At 45.4% G+C, this 19,773-nt stretch overlaps 2 protein-coding genes across 3 annotated transcripts; both read left to right on the top strand.

Moving 5' to 3' along the window:
- The first annotated feature begins 330 nt into the window (after positions 1-330).
- Positions 331-4,643, top strand: LOC131579308 (alcohol dehydrogenase 1-like). The gene is made up of 9 exons (XM_058839016.1): positions 331-576; positions 1,500-1,601; positions 1,806-1,947; positions 2,265-2,352; positions 2,465-2,684; positions 2,816-3,076; positions 3,382-3,517; positions 3,834-3,972; positions 4,400-4,643. The coding sequence occupies exons 1-9, from the start codon at positions 559-561 to the stop codon at positions 4,422-4,424; spliced, it is 1,131 nt and encodes a 376-aa protein (XP_058694999.1). The 5' UTR covers positions 331-558; the 3' UTR covers positions 4,425-4,643.
- A 4,344-nt stretch (positions 4,644-8,987) lies between these two features.
- On the top strand, positions 8,988-15,484 carry LOC131579288 (alcohol dehydrogenase 1-like). Of its 2 annotated transcripts, XM_058838972.1 has the most exons (10): positions 9,413-9,443; positions 10,357-10,458; positions 10,633-10,743; positions 12,874-13,015; positions 13,105-13,192; positions 13,305-13,524; positions 13,658-13,918; positions 14,224-14,359; positions 14,676-14,814; positions 15,242-15,484. In XM_058838972.1, exons 3-10 carry the CDS (start codon positions 10,702-10,704, stop codon positions 15,264-15,266), a joined length of 1,053 nt encoding a protein of 350 aa, XP_058694955.1. In that variant the 5' UTR covers positions 9,413-9,443; positions 10,357-10,458; positions 10,633-10,701; the 3' UTR covers positions 15,267-15,484. The 2 variants fall into 2 exon arrangements, with proteins under 2 accessions (XP_058694954.1, XP_058694955.1); XM_058838971.1 differs by lacking the exon at positions 10,633-10,743 and having other exon boundaries at positions 8,988-9,443.
- The last annotated feature ends 4,289 nt before the right edge of the window (positions 15,485-19,773 follow it).

Genomic DNA, 19,773 nt, shown 5'->3' with positions numbered 1-19,773 from the left:
GTGTCTTTGTGCACCACATTTTCACTGCCATTTGTTTGGGGGTTTTTTGGTTGGCTTTTTTTTTTTTTTTTTTCAATTTTTAATCATTCTGCAAATATTGGGATGTGAGCGGCCACTTGGTCAAATGCTCCAGCCTGGCAAAAAGGGGACTCCTCTGGTTGGAGGAAGCCCCACCAGTGCCACAATTCTCCTCCTTCCACACCTGCCAGAAGCAACTCCAAGAAATAAAACAACCCTTCTGAGCTCTCTGAGCCTTTAAGGCGGGGAGGGCAGGGGATGACCCAAGGGCAGGGTCACCGATAAAAGCCTCACCGGAGGACTTCTGCCTCATCCATCTCCCTGCCGCTATCCAGCTCCTCCCCTCAGCACTCGCTGCGCTGCCTAGCACCCAGCATCTGACACAGATTAACCAGCGCTCTCCCGCTGCGACGGTGCCGCACCAGGACTGCTCCCGCTCCACGCCTGGGGAATTCCACAACGCGCGGCTTGGGCCACACGGGCCAGAGGCAGCTTCCCTCCAGCCGGCGACAGCGACAGACACAGCTCTGCTAAGACCACATGGCCACTGCCGGAAAAGTAAGGACATCGCATTTCACATCCTCCTTCCCCAGGTGCCCTGCTCTTGGCGAAATCCCCTGCAAAAGGCTCAGCCTGCACACCACTCTGCGTGCCCTCTTTCTTCCCACCTTACTCCTCCTCCACCTCTTCCAAACCCCTGTGAATTTCACCAGATTCTGCTTTTGGACAACTGCACGTGTCCGTACCTGCATTAGGTCGTGCATTCCCCCTCTGTCCTGCCCAGCTGCTCGGGACACAAAATACGCAATTGTGCTGCTTGGAAAAATCCTGCTCAATCCCACTCTGTGCTCCTGCTCTGGCAGCAAAAGGAGCTCTTCAGTGGTGCCTTCTTCAGCCACTCGTCTCCTGCACTCAACCTTGTCCATGGCCATGCCCTTTTCGAGCTGCAAACTCCATTTTGCTGATGCCAAACGGCTTTGGATTCAGCGGCACAGGGTTTGAGCAATGGCACAAAGAAATCATCCTTTTGGCAAGGGGAGAAATTATCCAGTTGCCAGGCAGGCTGGGAGTGCTTTGTAACCTCTTTTTATGTACCTTCAACCCACTAAAAGTAAAAGTTCCCTCTTGCTTGCCTTAAACAACAGAAGCGCTCCCATTGCTGTTACATCTGCCTCATACACCACTTCATTTTGCCACTTCATTTTGCATTTCACTCTTCACACAAAGCCTGTGCTTACTGAACATTGTTTGGCTTCACGCACAGCTGAGTACTCCAGTGTTTCTGCTGTCCCACCACATCCCACCCAACCAGTAACCCCCAGAAACAGCACAGGACAGCTGTGTAGCTCTAGAAGTGTGTGCTGCAGTGTGCAGAGACCCGTGTTGTACACCTCTGGCTTTGGTGATTGTAGGACAACTGTCTGGGCTTTTTGTCAAAGGTGAACCTTTCTCTGCAATGAATTCTTCTCGGTTGCTTCCAGGTTATCAGGTGCAGGGCTGCTGTTGCCTGGGCCCCCAGCAAACCTCTCTCTGTTGAGGAGGTGGAAGTTGCACCTCCAAAGGCAGGGGAAGTCCGGATCAAGGTAAAAACTTTATTTCAATTTTTTTTCTCCCTTGCAAGAGTTGCTCTCCTTGTGACTGTACCTTGGATACAACCAAACGATCTGTGTCCTCTCATAGGCATTCACAGTCCAGAGAAGTTCTGTGAAAAAATCTTCCACAAACTGAGATAAAGAGAGGCTGGACTATTTCTACAAATCACCATTTACTCTTTCCTCTACAAACAGATTGTGGCCACAGGCATCTGTCAGACAGATGATCACGGTTTGAAAGGTTCCTTTCCTAATATGGATTTCCCAGTCATACTAGGCCATGAAGGAGCCGGGATTGTGGAAAGCATTGGAGAAGGAGTGACCTCTGTGAAACCAGGTAACCAACACACACTCAAATGCACACCCAGGATTCAGGCCTCAAATCTCTGCCAAGAGCTCAGAAACTTCCCCCTGCTCCTGAGTCAGTGGTTAAAAACCTGAGCGCACACTCCATTGCACTGGACTCTCATGCCCACTTTCCCAATCTGTTCCTCCTGTAGATGAGTGGGGGACAGAGCATTCATGCTCACAGGGAAAGCAGAGGGCTCATGGTAGGTTTCTGCCCTCAGAAAGCTCAGGAGATGTGATTCAGCAGGCAGTGCCCTCAGGGCCTACTGAGCAAAAGGCACCTAACAGAGATCCACTTTGTTGCAGGAGACAAAGTGATCCCACTTGCCATCCCTCGGTGTGGGGAATGCAGCTTCTGCCGGAATCCTGACTCCAACTACTGCCAGAAGTTCCAGTGAGTTTGCTTTGCCTTCCCCTACACCTATGTGGGGTTGACTTTGTGACAAGTCTGACACCCCCATCAGTGCTTTAGTCAATCAAATACAAATGTTTGTACTTCCCCACAGTTTCACTGAATCACAAAGTCTACTGCCGGACAAGACCAGCCGCTTCTCTTGCAAAGGGAAGCAGATCCACCACTTCATGTGGATCAGCACCTTTGCTGAATACACTGTGGCCCCAGAGTACGCTGTTGCCAAGATCGATGCTGCGGCACCTCTGGACAAAATCTGCATGCTTGGCTGTGGGTTTTCCACAGGCTATGGGGCTGCCATCAACACAGCCAAGGTTGGTATTTAGGTGTGTTTAGCACACCATGGACACCCTCACAACCTCATCAATCCTATGCAAATGAAACCTCCTGCTTCCTCCTCCTCCTCCTCTTTCTGCTGGAGACTCACAGGGTCCCATCTGTGCAGGTAAAACCAGGCTCCACCTGTGCCATCTTTGGCCTCGGAGGAGTTGGCCTCTCTGTCGTCATGGGCTGCAAGGCAGCTGGTGCTTCCCGCATCATTGCCGTGGACATCAACAACGACAAGTTTGCCAAGGCCAAGGAGCTGGGAGCCACCGACTGCATCAACCCCCGAGACTTCAGGAAGCCCGTCCAGGAGGTGCTCACCGAGATGACCGGGCAGGGCGTGGACTACTCCTTTGAGGCCATCGGACAGGCAGACACCATGGTAGGTGGCGCTTCAGCACCTTTCCTCCCTCCCAGATCATCACAGGCTCCTCTCAGCACAAAATTCACCCCCAAGGGAAGGTCCTCGCCTGCTGCCTGCAATGCAGGAGGCACAAAGGCCGTCTGCTGCCTTGAGGATGAAACAGCGTACAAATCTTAAAAGAGGCCACAAGCCCTCCAGCTCTGCTCCACAAGGGGGGATGTCTGTTTTCAGATTACCAGGGAGGAGCAGGAATTTGCACAGAAAGAACACTCCCCTGACCAGCTCATCAGGGCTTTGTCTAATTCCTCTGCCTGTCCCATCAGATTGCTGCCTTGGCTTCCTGCAACATGAACACTGGTGTCTGTGTGATGATTGGGGAACTGGATTCTGGTTCAGAAATTTCCATCGATCCCATGCTTCTGGTGACTGGGCGTACCTGGAAAGGGACTATTTTTGGAGGTATGAGACTTAAGAACACAGTCTAAATATTTCAGCTTTTCCTTTCATGGTAGTTGACAAGTCACAGTAAGGAGGGTTTTCAAGAAGATGACAACTAAAGAGGAGCATGCATTGCCTGCATTAAACATTAGCATGACACATGCAAATAGTCCTCTGCTTGTTTCACACAGAAACCCACTCATCCTAGAGAACAGAAAATCTCTCACAAGAGTGTGGCACCAGCATTGGTCTCTCAGTCCTGACCCTCACAGTAGCACCACCCTACCAAAACACCCTTTCTCCCATTATTTATGCAGCTGCTTTCTCCTGTTTCTAGGCTGGAAATCAAGGGAATGTATCCCCAAATTAGTTTCCAGCTATTTGGAGAAGAAATTCAATCCAGACTTGCTGATCACACACACGCTGCCATTCGCTAAAGTGAACGAGGGATTTGAGTTGTTACGTGCCGGAAAAAGGTGAGACCCTGACCAGCAGGAGCGAGGTACAGCAAACCTCAACACCTCCTCCTAGAATTCCAACAGGCAGAGCAGGCAACACTGGCTTCCCAAAGAGCACCTGAGCCTTTTGAGGAAGCAGGGCCTCACAGCTGAGTGGTGGCAAGAGCTGCCATAGCCCAGAGGGAAGAGCCCATGTGCAGCACAGGGAACCCTCCTGCTCATGGCTCAGCTCAGCACAGATCCTGTGGCCTTATTCCCTGAGGGCTCCCCTCAGCAGGGATTTGAAGGCTGCCCCGCTGCTGCATGTCTTGCTGCTGCACATCTCATGCAGCTCAGTCAGGAAGAGGCTGGATGACAAAGAAGGGGCCGCACCCCAGGCACACCTGCCTGCCCCACTGCCTGCTCCTGAGCTGCAGCAAACCTTCCCTTCCCTTCCACTTTTCAGTGTCCGCACTGTCCTGCTCTTCTGAAGGACGCAGCCAAGGAAGCCGAGCAGAGGGACCAGCACAGCAGATGCTCTCCTGGCCCTGACACCTTCTCAAGCAGCATCTCCTTGTGGGGCACAAGGAGAAGAGAACGAGGAATTCACCTGTGCTGATGCCACTGCTGCTCCTGCTGTGCCTGGATGGGACATAGAAAGATGTCTCTCCCGAGAAAACACTTATACTAATAAATGGTTTTTAAACCAACTCACCTGACACAGTGCACTCAATCAACAGAGATGCCAGGGCCTTGGGACAACTGGTTGATGGATCTGGAGCACAGCTAGTGATTTCCTTGACCTGTCTAAAACAAGGTATTATACTGATAGGAATAGGCAGGTTCATCTGGTCAATGTATGGCTCTGAGGGTGGTGTACGTGAAAAAATATTGGGTTTTTTGACTGTGGGGTGATCTATTCAACACCTGATTTACTGACACCTGACAGGATGAGCCTTTCTCAGAGGGGAAAAGGAGTTTTAGCACAGGAGCTAGCAGAGCTCTTTGAAAGAGCTTTAAACTGGAAATGGGAATTGGAAAATACCAGGCTGGTCAGTGACGAGCAGTGTGATTGGGTGCCAAAACATGAGGAAAGGAGAGCTAATGGGATCCCTCAATCTGCTCCACAAGTGTTGGCTACAAAGTACCACATGTGGAAATGTTTCTATACCAATGAATGCAGCTTGAGGAACAACCAATGATGGCCTCAAAACTTTCACCCAGTGCCAGAGAATCAATATCACTGGCCTAAGTGAAACTGGTGGGACAAGCTCTGTGACTGGAGTGCCCTGTTGGATGGTTACAGACTCTTTGGGAGGGAAAGGCAGGGCAGAAGAGGCAGGGGGAGTGGCACTGTACGTAATAGAAGGGTTGGAATGTATGGAGTTGTAATGGCACAGTTAAGAGCCTCTGGGTGAGAATCCAGGGGCAAACAAATAATGTGGATGTCACCATGGGTATCTACTGTAGACCTATCAATTTGCTCAGTACTACTCTCTAATAAGTTTTCTTTCTTTATTTCATATTTGTCCTCTTTAGATCCTGATCTTAGTTTGGAGGCCTTTTCCTGGTCTAGTTTTAATCTGGGAACAACCTCAGAGAAATTTACAGACTGTAATGGGGAAGAAACATTACATGTGCATTTATGTCCCATCACATATAAACGTGGGTGCTAGAGGTGCTATACCTAGGCTATCAGCAATCATGAAGTACAATTCCTCCTTACATTGCATAGTGAAATTCTGTAGGACCGACTATGATCACGGCATATCTGACAAAGGAATTCATTCTGAGCACAAAAAAAAATATAAAAGGCAAGGCTATCATCCTAATGCGTCTCCCCCAAGTTAAGATATTCCATCATTACAATAGCATGGACTCAAAAGCAGCAATTGCTGGAAGAATCCTGTTCTCAGTTTTAACATTTTTTTCTTCCACCCATTCTCCTTCTCTAGGGTGAACAGAATCAATAATTGTTCATTTTAATAGACATTTATCAATATTTTTTAATATCTCTTCTATGTACAATATCTCAGGGTGGATCTAACTTCCGCTTTCCTTACTTCATTTGCCTCATTCCACTTGTTGGAGTCTGGAATACAGACTGTGTGCCCTTGTTTCTGATACTTAGTTATAAGATCTAGAAAAAAACTGAATTTCACATAATATGAAATTCATGAGCATGTTTTCATGGTGATACATGAAAACAAATGTTAAAGTTAGATAGAAAAAGCTAAAAGTGTAAGTGTGTAGATTCGAAAGTTTCTTTAAATCACTGGGTGAAAAAGTTAGTTTAGAGAACAGGAGAAAAGATGGAGGATTTAGGGTGTTGTCTCTTGTCCCTTCTTTCTCCTTCATGTTCTTCTCCTAGAGGTTTTTGGGTAATAGTAAGTGACTGGCTAGAGAATGCTGCAGTGCATCACAGAGGTGATGGGTCATTGGGTCATTAAGAAAAATAATACACGTGTCTATTGTTAATTGGGTGAAAACAGGTATAAAGATAAAAGAACTGCGTATTTCGGGGCCATTTTGTGCATCAGACACAAAGTGTGCCACAAGGCCTTGTTTGTACCATCAGAAGAAAAAAATATACCAGATTGCAAAGATTAACCTTGTGTAGCCAGCCTGGAGAGACCTGTTAAGTTTTGTGATGACCTTCTAATAAACACGAGAAACAAGATTCCAACGAGCTCAGGAGTTTTCTTCGAATCATAAGAACTGAGATAAGCAGGGCTCCCCACGAGGGAGGATCCCAAAAGAATTCAGTCCAAAGGAGGCGGAGAAATCCAAGAATAAAAAGAAAAATACAGAGGAGATGCAGCAGAAACAGAGAAACAAAAAAAGGATTTCTTAGAGAAAAGTTACACCACTATCATTTTGTACAAGGTCCACAATATTTCTGTTCTAATGGAAATTAAAGCATCAGGGCATCTTACGGAATAGTGAACTATCAATACTGCTAACAAATGCAAAACCATATCATCTGCTAGGATACTATCTAGTTTGTCCTTCACAGTAGAATGCAAAAATTGTCTCTGAAACGGGAGCCCAGTTACACTGTGGACAGAAATGTAATGCTGAGTCATTAATAAAGGCACTAATATTGGGCTCTGACTTTCAATGAAAAAAATACTGAAGCCTGCTGCACGTAGCAGTAAAGATTAGATTTGTACTTAGGCCTCCTAAGTGCATTTCAGAGTCTATTCCAAAGAGATTTCTGTCATATATTCTTACATCTTTGATACAGACAGCAAACAGCCAGAACATAAAGAGGAGGACAGAAAACTGACTACTACCAAGACGAAGACAAACACCTTGATGTCTATGCCTGTGTGTACTAACATCTGACCTCGCAGATCAGCTATTAAAACTTATAAAATACATTCATATATACAGCAACTCAGGACAGCACTTATTGTAGAATGCAGACAACACAGGATCTGCCATTAAAAGATTAATCATTAAATGCATGCCTGCTGACATACAAGTTTGATCTGATTTTCCCTCTATTACCTGGATAAGAAGGAAACCACAACAACAACCACCTGCTGTCTGAAATACGCACAAAAAGCTGCACAGAAACAGGATCTCAGGTTCAACTCCCTGCAATGATTACCTACATTTCAAATGTTTTGCAGAGCTGCCAGCTCCCCATGGCACTTTACAACTGCAAGCAGGGCAGACAGAAATTCTCAGACCTATGTTGTCTTCACATCAGTGGTGGGTTTGCAAATTTGGGGGACTAGAGCATCACAGGGATGTTTTAAGGAAAAATATCAGTACACATTTGAAAGATCTTTTTACAACCATTGTGTAGGTTTTACACTCAACAGCAGACATTAGACAAGTCTTAAGAGCCAGCAAATGGCAGCACAAGTAGCAGATTTATGTCCTTATGTGTGAGATTAAATTATAAGCCATATGTATGAAATGCTTTCTAGGAAGCAGGTGAATGATTTTATTCTCTGTTCATTCTCAGTCCTCTACAGGATTTTTATAGTTGTTGGTTTCAGCTTCAAACACAAAGGGGATATTAGGAAGGAACTCTTTATTGTGAGAGTGCTGAGGCTCTGGAACAGATTGAGGAGAAGCTGCGGATGCTGCATCCCTGGCAGCGTTCAAGGCCACTTGGATGTGGCTATGAGGAATTTCATCTAGTGAGAAGTGTTCCTGCCCATGGCAGGGGGTTGGAACAACATGATCTTTAAGGGCCCTTCTAACCCAAGCCATTCTGTAATTTTGTGAAGGACATGTGAATCAGCTGCAGAGATGAGTGTGACAAGCTTGAGTCTACAGAGTAATGCCCTCTTGATTCATGAACGCTACATTTTTTTCTAGGATCATGTCTAATCCTTTTTATTAATCCAAATGTCAACAGATGCCTTTTGATTAAAAATAAATAAATTATTTATAGATATATAAATATATGTGTGTGTGTGTGTGTATGTGTGTATGTGTGTGTGTGTAATGTGTCTCAATAGCCAAAGGGTTAACTTCTGCTCATTATAGCATTCAAAATGGCTAGCAATGCAAAAAGGGGGTCATTAGTGGAAGTCTTCTAGGAAATGACCCCATTCCTTAGGTTTGAAAAAGTGTCCTTTCAGCCACATGGAAAGAAGATTCCTTTCTAACTGTGGCGGTTACATCACACTCTGGGTGTTCATCTTAACCTGCTCCTCCAACAAGCTCTTGCTCATCCAATCCCTGCAGTAGATCACCTTGTCCAATGCCTCAGCAGAAAACACCTCTGGGGGAACCTGAAAAGCCCGGGTGGAGTGAACTCACTCACAAACCTGGTCACACCGGAGTGAAGCAAGTGTGCCCTTGGGAAAAAAAATCCTCTTCTGACACATTCTGCCCTTACTGCTCTGATGCAAATAGCAGCAATAACACAGACAGTAAAGCTTCAACCCAGGAGGATGTGTCTTTGTGCACCACATTTTCACTGCCATTTGTTTGGGGGTTTTTTGGTTGGCTTTTTTTTGGGGTTTGTTTTTTTTTTTTTAATAATTTTTAATCATTGTGCAAATATTGGGATGTGAACGGCCACTTGGTCAAATGCTCCAGCCTGGCAAAAAGGGGACTCCTCTGGTTGGAGGAAGCCCCACCAGTGCCACAATTCTCCTCCTTCCACACCTGCCAGAAGCAACTCCAAGAAATAAAACAACCCTTCTGAGCTCTCTGAGCCTTTAAGGCGGGGAGGGCAGGGGATGACCCAAGGGCAGGGTCACCGATAAAAGCCTCCCCGGAGGACTTCTGCCCCATCCATCTCCCTGCCGCTATCCAGCTCCTCCCCTCAGCACTCGCTGCGCTGCCTAGCACCCAGCATCCGACACAGATTAACCAGCGCTCTCCAGCTGCGACGGTGCCGCACCAGGACTGCTCCCGCTCCACGCCTGGGGAATTCCACAACGCGCGGCTTGGGCCACACGGGCCAGAGGCAGCTTCCCTCCAGCCGGCGACAGCGACAGACACAGCTCTGCTAAGACCACATGGCCACTGCCGGAAAAGTAAGGACATCGCATTTCACATCCTCCTTCCCCAGGTGCCCTGCTCTTGGTGAAATCCCCTGCAAAAGGCTCAGCCTGCACACCACTCTGCGTGCCCTCTTTCTTCCCACCTTACTCCTCCTCCACCTCTTCCAAACTCCTGTGAATTTCACCAGATTCTGCTTTTGGACAACTGCACGTGTCCGTACCTGCATTAGGTCATGCATTCCCCCTCTGTCCTGCCCAAATGCTCGGGACACAAAATACGCAATTGTGCTGCTTGGAAAAATCCTGCTCAATCCCATTCTGTGCTCCTGCTCTGGCAGCAAAAGGAGCTCTTCAGTGGTGCCTTCTTCAGCCACTCGTCTCCTGCACTCAACCTTGTCCATGGCCATGCCCTTTTCAAGCTGCAAACTCCATTTTGCTGATGCCAAACAGCTTTGGATTCAGCGGCACAGGGTTTGAGCAATGGCACACACAAATCCAAACTTGGTAAGGGAAAAAAAATTATCCAGTTGCAAATAAAAAAGGGACAATTCCATAACCCTTCTCACTCACCTTCTGACCAGTGTGTCACAGGGCTCACATCAAAGTTCTCCACAGGCATTTCCACCTGGTAGAGTCCACAGTCCCCAAGACAGCACAGTCTGGCCAGTAACATATGGTGAGGGTATTATGAAAAATCCCCCAAAGCCATCAAAACTCAATAATTTTCCAAGGCTCCAGCTGATGATCTTTTGTTGACAAACCACAAATGGGGTTTCTTCAGACCTTAAACTAGGCCAGTGTTTATTGGATATCACTTTGTTTCAGGTGCAGCTGAGCATCACCAAGTTTGAACACCTCAGGTTCAGATGATTGCAGGATGACTTCCCCCAGCCGTGTGCTAAAGCCAAATGTTCCTATGCAATGAATTCTTCTCGGTTGCTTCCAGGTTATCAGGTGCAGGGCTGCTGTTGCTTGGGCCCCCAGCAAACCACTCTCTGTTGAAGAGGTGGAAGTTGCACCCCCAAAGGCAGGGGAAGTCCGGATCAAGGTAAAAATACTTTTCAATATTTTTTTCTCTTCCTTCCTTGTGGGAATTGCTCTTCTTGTGATTATACCTTCAGTATAACTCAAGGATCTATATCGCTAAAGCACACGAAATGATTCACACAAATGCTTCTCGGTGTCAGAACAGAAAAGCAGCACCTTTATTCTCTGACTCCAGTATTTATAGATTCTCAACAATGACCAGGGATTGGATAATTCAGTTAACACCTTCCCAAGCACGCTGGTCATGCAGAACATCCATCAAAAGAAGTTTCTTAGAAGCAATGTGGTAAGCAACTTATGTTTATGGAACTTTCATGGGAAAGTAACTCAAACTATGAAAATATTATCAGAATACTTTAATTTTCAGGGCGACAGATCTGTGTCCTCCAAGAGGTTTTCATTTTCCAGAGCTGCCTTGGCTCAAATGCACCATCTGCCAGGGGCTCATTTTTTGCCTTATCCTTGCCTAAGCTATCACATAGGAATTCCTGTCTCCAGCCCTTGCTCTGCTGGACAGGGCCCTGATTCCCACACTGTGGCCTCCCTTCCATTACCACCTCCAGCTCAGTGCAGAGGAAAGCCACAAGGAGCACTCAGAGTGAGCAGAAGGGTGTCATGGGGTGACTTTACCTTTAAGATACCTTCAGGAGCTGGGAGGAAGTTGAAGCTGCGAGAGGATGATGGTAGTCTTTTTTGGTGCATTGTCCGGGAAAATGAAATTAGCAAGTCTAAACCACTACATTAATGGTGTTTCTGCCCGGTTTTAAACTGAAACTGTGAGATAAAAGATTATTAAGAGCAAAGCATGTTTGTCTTAAGTTTATATAGCAGTGATAGTAAAAGCCTAGGGGTGGAAAGTAGCGAATTTTTGTTTCTTCTTTTCTGTCAATTTATTAGTTTTATTGTTTTAAGTTGTATATTGAATATAATTGATAATTTTTAAGTAGGTGTTCACAAGTTGAAGTGATGGAATGTCATGGGGTGACTTTACCTTTAAGATAGCTTTGGGAGCTGGGAGGAAGTTGAAGCTGCGAAGGCTGATGGGAGTCTTTTCTTCTGACCAATTATTGGTCATTTTTAAGAATTGACAGCAGTTTTGACCATTGAGAAGTGAGATCAACTTGTGAACACCACCTTAAGATGTAAAGCCAGGGCTTTCTTGATCTTTTTGGTTTCCGGCTTATGAAAAAGTAACAAGGCTCTGTCTTGGCCTCCTCCCCCCCACTCCAGGCCGGACAAGGCCGCAGAGGGCGGGGGGGGGGGGGAGAGAAACGGAGCCCTCTGCGGCCTGACTTGGTTTGTAGTTTCTGCTGCTGGACTGAAACCTGACACCATGAACACTTGCAGCTTTCCAAAACTTGAACTCTTTTACTACCTGGATGAGGCTTAAAGATTACTCCTTTTTCCCAGAGAGATACAGAGAGAGAAACAATCAACATGAAGAAGACATCATAAAACCATCAAAGACAGTGGAGAAAAGAGTTAAGTTTTAGATGGGGAAGAGAGAATAAGGAGATGCTTTATAAGCTGAAATATTTTTCTGTTAAAGCTATGGAGATGGACAATAGTGTTCTGAAAAAAAACTCCTTTAATTCATACCGGAGTATATTAGGAGGAATAGAGTGTTCAAAGTGTGGATTTTGAGCAAAGGGTGGAGTAATTGTGATACAGTGAGGTGCTAGAACAGAGAGGGGAGAAGTAATAGTTGAAGATTTGAGGCCGCTTGAGGCAAAGAGAAAACTTCTGTTTCCAGGGAGGCTCACAGAGACAGATGAAGAGAGCTTTTGCCTTTGAGTAGCTTATCCTTAAAAATGACATCCCTGGACTCATTGACCCATACACACCTCAGAGTGATGTGAAATGAGAGGAGAGAACTGATGACAAGATTTCCAGGCAGCTGGCATCAGAGAAATAGAAAGCTATAACAGAAATAGTTTTCTTGTAAGAAACTCCATAAATTAGCAGAAGAAGACTTCTCTTTCTCTGCAAAGACTGATGAAAGGACTCGAGCAAGAATTTAGGCTGGTTTAAACACCAAAGTTTTTTGTTTCTATGTTGCCATGTGAACAAGGGAATTCTTGGGTAGTGGGAGAAAAAGGGGTTTTCTGGAAATCTTATTCTGATGTTCTTATTCTTGTAGTTTTGTTAATAAAGTTTCTTTATTCCTTTTAAGTTTTAAGCCTGTTTTGCTCTTGTTCTAATCCATATCTCACAGCAAGAAATAAGTAAGTTTTCTAGTAATTTTTTTAGTTACTGCTTTAAAACCATGACAAAGGGAAAAGCCCAGCCTGGGCTCAGTGTTCTGCCATTGAGTGCCAGCACGGACTGAGGGGGCATCATAACACCCCTGAGAAAATTGCTTCCACAAACTGAGTAAGGCAGAGGCCAGGTCATCTACTTTTTCCTCTCTAAATAGCTTGTGGCCACAGGCATCTGTCAGACAGATGATCACCTTCTGCAAGGCTGCTTTCCCAATGCAGAATTCCCAGTTATACCTGGCCATGAAGGAGCTGGAATTGTGGAGAGTGTTGGGGAAGGAGTGACCTCTATGAAACCAGGTAACTGACACTCAAATCAACTCACAAATCAACTCTCACACAGGCAGCATCCTCAGAGCCACCTAACAGGGGATATTGTTTTCTTCCAGGTGATAAAGTCATGCCACTTTGTATCCCTCAGTGTGGGGAATGCAGCTTCTGCCGGAATCCTGACTCCAACTACTGCCAGAAATCCCAGTGAGTTTGCTTTGCCTTCCCCTACACCTATGTGGGGTTGACTCTCTGACAAGTCTGACACTCCCATCAGTGCTTTAGTCAATCAAATATAAATACTTGCATCTCCCCACAGTATCGCTGAACCACAAAACTTGCTGCCAGACAAGACCAGCCGCTTCTCTTGCAAAGGGAAGCAGATCCACCACTTCCTGTGGATCAGCACCTTTGCTGAATACACCGTGGTCCCAGAGTACGCCGTTGCCAAGATCGATGCTGCGGCACCTCTGGACAAAATCTGCTTGTTTGGCTGTGGGTTTTCCACAGGCTATGGGGCTGCCATCAACACAGCCAAGGTTGGTATTTAGGTGTGTTTAGCACACCATGGACACCCTCACAACCTCATCAATCCTGTACAAAAGAAACCTCCCCTGCTCCCTCCTCCTCCTCCTTTTCCTGATGGAGACTCACAGGGTCCCATCTGTGCAGGTAAAACCAGGCTCCACCTGTGCCATCTTTGGCCTCGGAGGAGTTGGCCTCTCTGTCGTCATGGGCTGCAAGGCAGCTGGAGCTTCCCGCATCATTGCCGTGGACATCAACAACGACAAGTTTGCCAAGGCCAAGGAGCTGGGAGCCACCGACTGCATCAACCCCCGAGACTTCAGGAAGCCCGTCCAGGAGGTGCTCACCGAGATGACCGGGCAGGGCGTGGACTACTCCTTTGAGGCCATCGGACAGGCAGACACCATGGTAGGTGGCGCTTCAGCACCTTTCCTCCCTCCCAGATCATCACAGGCTCCTCTCAGCACAAAATTCACCCCCAAGGGAAGGTCCTCGCCTGCTGCCTGCAATGCAGGAGGCACAAAGGCCGTCTGCTGCCTTGAGGATGAAACAGCGTACAAATCTTAAAAGAGGCCACAAGCCCTCCAGCTCTGCTCCACAAGGGGGGATGTCTGTTTTCAGATTTCCAGGGAGGAGCAGGAATTTGCACAGAAAGAACACTCCCCTGACCAGCTCATCAGGGCTTTCTCTAATTCTCCTGCCTGTCCCATCAGATTGCTGCCTTGGCTTCCTGCAACATGAACACTGGTGTCTGTGTGATGATTGGGGAACTGGATTCTGGTTCAGAAATTTCCATCGATCCCATGCTTCTGGTGACTGGGCGTACCTGGAAAGGGACTGTGCTTGGAGGTATAAGACTTAAGAATACAGTCTAAATATTTCAGCTTTTCCTTTCATGGTAGTTGACAAGTCACAGTAAGGAGGGTTTTCAAGAAGAAGACAACTAAAGACGAGCATGCATTGCCTGCATTAAACATTAGCATGACACATGTAAATGGTCCTCTGCTTGTTTCACACAGAAACCCACTCATGCTAAAGAACAGAAAATCTCTCACAAGAGTGTGGCACCAGCATTGGTCTCTCAGTCCTGACCCTCACAGTAGCACCACCCTACCAAAACACCCTTTCTCCCATTACTTATGCAGCTGCTTTCTCCTGTTTCTAGGCTGGAAGATGAGAGACTGTATCCCCAAATTAGTTTCCAGCTATTTGGAGAAGAAATTCAATCCAGACTTGCTGATCACACACACACTGCCATTCGCTAAAGTGAACGAGGGATTTGAGTTGTTACGTGCCGGAAAAAGGTGAGACCCTGACCAGCAGGAGCGAGGTTCAGCAAACCTCAACACCTCCTTCTAGAATTCCAACAGGCAGAGCAGGCAACACTGGCTTCCCAAAGAGCACCTGAGCCTTTTGAGGAAGCAGGGCCTCACAGCTGAGTGGTGGCAAGAGCTGCCATAGCCCAGAGGGAAGAGCCCATGTGCAGCACAGGGAACCCTCCTGCTCATGGCTCAGCTCAGCACAGATCCTGTGGCCTTATTCCCTGAGGGTTTCCCTCAGCAGGGATTTGAAGGCTGCCCCACTGCTGCATGTCTTGCTGCTGCACATCTCATGCAGCTCAGTCAGGAAGAGGCTGGATGACAAAGAAGGGGCCGCACTCCAGGCACACCTGCCTGCCCCACTGCCTGCTCCTGAGCTGCAGCAAACCTTCCCTTCCCTTCCACTTTTCAGTGTCCGCACTGTCCTGCTCTTCTGAAGGACGCAGCCAAGGAAGCCGAGCGGAGGGATCAGCGCAGCAGATGCTCTCCTGGCCCTGGCACCTTCTCAAGCAGCATCTCCTTGTGGGGCACAAGGAGAAGAGAACGAGGAATTCACCTGTGCTGATGCCACTGCTGCTTCTGCTGTGCCTGGACAGGACACAGAAGGATGTCTCTCCCAGGAAAATGCTTTTACTAATAAATGGTTTTTGTCAAACTCATCCCAGGCACTGCATTCAATGAAAAGTGTTTCCAGATGACAGGAAACACCTCTCACATTGAGGGCTCTTCCACTACATCCTTAGTCTCAGCAGTGAGCAACAGCCTTTGCCCCTTCTCTGCTGCTGCCTCCCACCTTCACTTGCCTCAGTGAGCTGTGCCCTTTTCTCTCTGTCCCCATCTCAGCTGGGTGATTGCTGCAGCTTCCAGCAAAACCCAGCAGTGAAACAACCCCCACTGCAGGTGCTCTAAAGCATATTATATAAAGCAGTAGATAACTTTCTTATTATGACGTAACACTCATACAGCATTCATGGATCTAGTTTCACTTTAGCAAATGCTGTTGTACTTTTAATATATTTTCTGCACCAAGCCCCACAGTATATTATAGTACAATTCTGAAAAATCTTCCCCAAAAAACAGGATTGCCACTCTAAGATGATCATTATGCTAAATGGATCCTTCTTTCACTGCTGAGCATTGGACCCATAGCATTACCATGTCTTTTGACCTCTTTTGTGCAATACTTATCACATCCCACAGCCCTTTGAACTTCTGGAAATCCCTTAGCACAATCAGCAATTACACGGAATATCATGAACACACAAATGAGTTATCAAAGGTAAAAAAATCCCTTCCTGTCTGCCAATTTTAGTAACTTCTGCACATATCACTCTGTCATGACAAAAAAGTTAGCTGTGATTCTCTCAACTACTTTTTAAACATAAGACAGTAAGAGTGCTGGTAATGAGTTAACACTTATAACTCAATAAATGTTAATAAATTGACTTCTACCACTTCCCTACTGAGAAAGCGCCAAGTTCCTTCCAATAAACAATGTTTCCCTAACACTGCACATGCAACTGCACAGTCTTAATTTAATCAAACGTAATCAATGTAATCAATTTGCCAAGTATCTCTCTAACAAATATAAACACACAAATAAATCTGTGCAGGACTGGGACAAGACATAATATTCCTTTTTGGAAAAAATCTAAACTTACATGAAAAACAAGTTCGATCACTATAAAAAAACTTCTGCCTAAAGTAAATTGTAACTTGCACTTTACCAGTTCTTTAGAACTGCTGATAGGTGAAAAATTGCGTAAGCCCTTCTGAGTGCTGAGCTCCCTTCTACCGCAGGGCCACCTGGTGGTCACTGGTCCCTGCTCTCCGGGCATGCTGCCTTGCATCTCGGAGATCCTCCTGCCCCTTTAACAACAGTCACTAATTGGGCAGCACTTCAAATTTTAGCAGATAATTAGTGAGCTCCTCAAATTCTGCTTGATTCCTAAAACATCACTTGTTTCACAGCTGGCCAAATAATTACATTTGGAAGTAAAAACATTTATAGAAAACAGAAGAAAACGATGCCAAGTGCAAAGAAGGAGGTGACAGCACTACTCTTTCCCCACTTTCATCTTTCAAATTTCCCTTGCATAGTTAGTTTAATATTAACATATTAAAATCAGCACATATATGATCAACTTTTTGAGTTTTATTTGGTTTTCAATGAATGCAGAGAATATTTAACAGCAAAACTCCCCTAATTACTTATTTCCATATCTAAAATATTAAATCAATTAATAATATTAATACTAGTGTTATTTATATCAATTTCCATATCTAAATATATTAAACAACATTCAGCATCCCAGCTTCATATGTCTCTACTGCAAAACTGTCCTGGTCACTTTCATACTTGGGTACATCAGATTTGTTTTGAAAAGTTATTTTACTCTAGTATACTTCAGAATTATACTAGGATTAATTAGTGAAATCATTCCTAAAGCTTTTCCTTTGGAACCAATAATTATAATATTTATATTTATAAAAGCAGAATATTTCAATTACCTAAGAATTATCCAAAGAAATACCAACAAGCTTTGAGCATTTTTGGACATAGTCTCAAACTGCATCAGGGCAGGTTTAGGTTGGACATTAGGAAGAATTTTTTCACAGAAGGAGTGATTAAACATTGGAATGGATTCCCCAGGAAAGTGGTGGAGTCACCATCCCTAGAGGTGTTTAATGAAACACTGGACGTGACACTCAGTGCCATGGTCTGGTCAGTGTGGTGGTGGTCAAAGGTTGAACTCAATGATCTCAGAGGTCTTTTCCAACTTAAATCATTCTGTGTTTCTAAATTAAAACAATTCTGATTTTTAAAATATTTCCATTTCTTAACCAGCTATACTTTATAAAATTAATTGATACTCACTTGAGGAATGACAAGTATTTCTAGCTTTTTTCCTTTTTATGCTGCACAAATATTATCCTCCAGTACTTCACAGGAAAATGCAGGAAACTTAAATCAGACTTAAAAAGGATGGTTTTGAGAGCAGTGCCCCACAAAAAGAGAGTAATATTCAAGCATCTACTGCTGGAACTAGTGAACAGATTATCCCAGCTGTAACAGGGCTGCTCTAATGAAATATTTCTATCAAAACTACTGGTTTTATTCAGAAAATTTATAGAATTACTAGAAGGAAAATTACTTGTGTGTCAATCTAGGACCATATCTGCTTGGGGAAAACAAACCAGGCAACATTTGTACTAATGCACTTCAGTTTTGCCTCTGGGTAGACTTGTCAGTCTGCTCCACCCTCCCTGTGCCTTGCCAATCTGTTCACCAGTGTGTGAGGCTGCAGCCAGCAGTTCCAGTGCCAAAGCACCAGCTCCTCCTCCTGACTGAGGCACACAGCCAGCTTCTGCCACTGGCACTCAGACTGTCCCACGATGGGCACCCTGGAACGTCACTTGCATCTTCATTCAGCCATACACTGCCAAGCAAGCTTGCAAGTGATTTCTTGCCCTGTATCTTCTTGTGCTTCAAAGTTAAACTAAGGTACAGAAAAACCCTCACTGGAAAACTAATGCCTGTAGGGTAGGCATAATAATACAGTTTAAAAAAAAAAAAAAAAAGAAAAAGAAAAAAATGTAATACAGATGCCTAGTTGTTTTGGACTTTTCTCCCTACTTGGTACACGAAGCAGACCACATCCACCAAACGAGAAGATGATGCCAGGTCTCCCTCCCACGTGCCCAGAGTACTTCCAAGTGCCCCTTTTTACCCAATCCAAATTACGTTCCTGATTAATATGTAACACCTGATAGAACAACACCAAAACCAAACCAATGTAAAATCCAGAGCAGTAGAGAAAGTCCTCACCTATGGAACTTAAATACATAAAAACCTGAAACATGTGACAAGGCCTAGACAGTTCAGTCAAGAGCATGGAGTGATAACTTGATTGGCTTGCACGGTGCTGAGAACAGAAAGAAAGCTGCAAAACCACTTATGATGTCCAGGGGCTTCCAAAAGTACTCAGCAACACTGGGGATGGCATCATGAAACTGCAAGGGAAGGAAAGATGAAAAAATAAACAACTTCTTTCATCTCTGAAATCGGACAATGAGCACTAAAAAGGTCTGATTTATGTATCTGTCCCTTTGTCCACCAGAATCAGTGCCTACAATGTTAAGACTGTCAAAGATACTAAAAAAAGCAGAGCATCTGTGGAGTTTAGCTAAACATAATATGCTTGGAGGTTTTTTGGAAGCACTAACAAACCCGGAAATTTGCAGGAGAGGTTGGCAGAGCTAAATTTAACCAAGGAAATGGACAAGGCCTGCATTGATTCCAGCAACAAGCTATGTAACCTGTGTAGCACCCCCACTGGCCAAATTACCTTCCAGTTCCACATCAGCTTTCATGAGCCTACAGATTTAGTTTCTCATTTGTTATTAAATGTTATGTTACTTTCATGTTATTTACTAAATGCCATAGTTGCTTATGTCCTGTTATTCATTTGCCATACGCTGGTGCTGTTGTCTATGTGTGGTATTTGCTAAGCTTTTGTTAGCATGTCACTGGAAAATAAAAATTCCCTTTCTTACTAAAGGGGACTACAATTCCCCATGCACCATCACCTCTTGTGGAAAATCCCAACAGCTCATGGCAGAACTGTTCCTCTCATCTTACACAATCATGTCTACAGACCTCCCAAGAAGGTCTTCCTACCCTCCCTGTTGAAAAAAGCTTTTTCAGAAAATGAAACAGCACGAGCCAGTGAACGATCCCGTCTTGCACCGATAGCTCCTTTGCTTCAAAGGCTGCTGGATGGAATGTCAAGAAGCCCAGTCACAACTTCCATCCCACCGCAGATCCCTTCACCTATCCCGGCAGCGAGCTGCCTTCACCCAGCCTGAAGTCAAGTCTTCGCACTGCCACCCAATAAAGCCTCCACCGCTGCAGTTTATGCAGCCAAGAACAGATTCAGGCAC

Source organism: Poecile atricapillus, chromosome 4, assembly GCF_030490865.1.
Source record: "Poecile atricapillus isolate bPoeAtr1 chromosome 4, bPoeAtr1.hap1, whole genome shotgun sequence".
NCBI classification, from domain to species: Eukaryota; Metazoa; Chordata; class Aves; order Passeriformes; family Paridae; genus Poecile; species Poecile atricapillus.
This window is presented reverse-complemented; position numbering and strand designations above follow the sequence as displayed.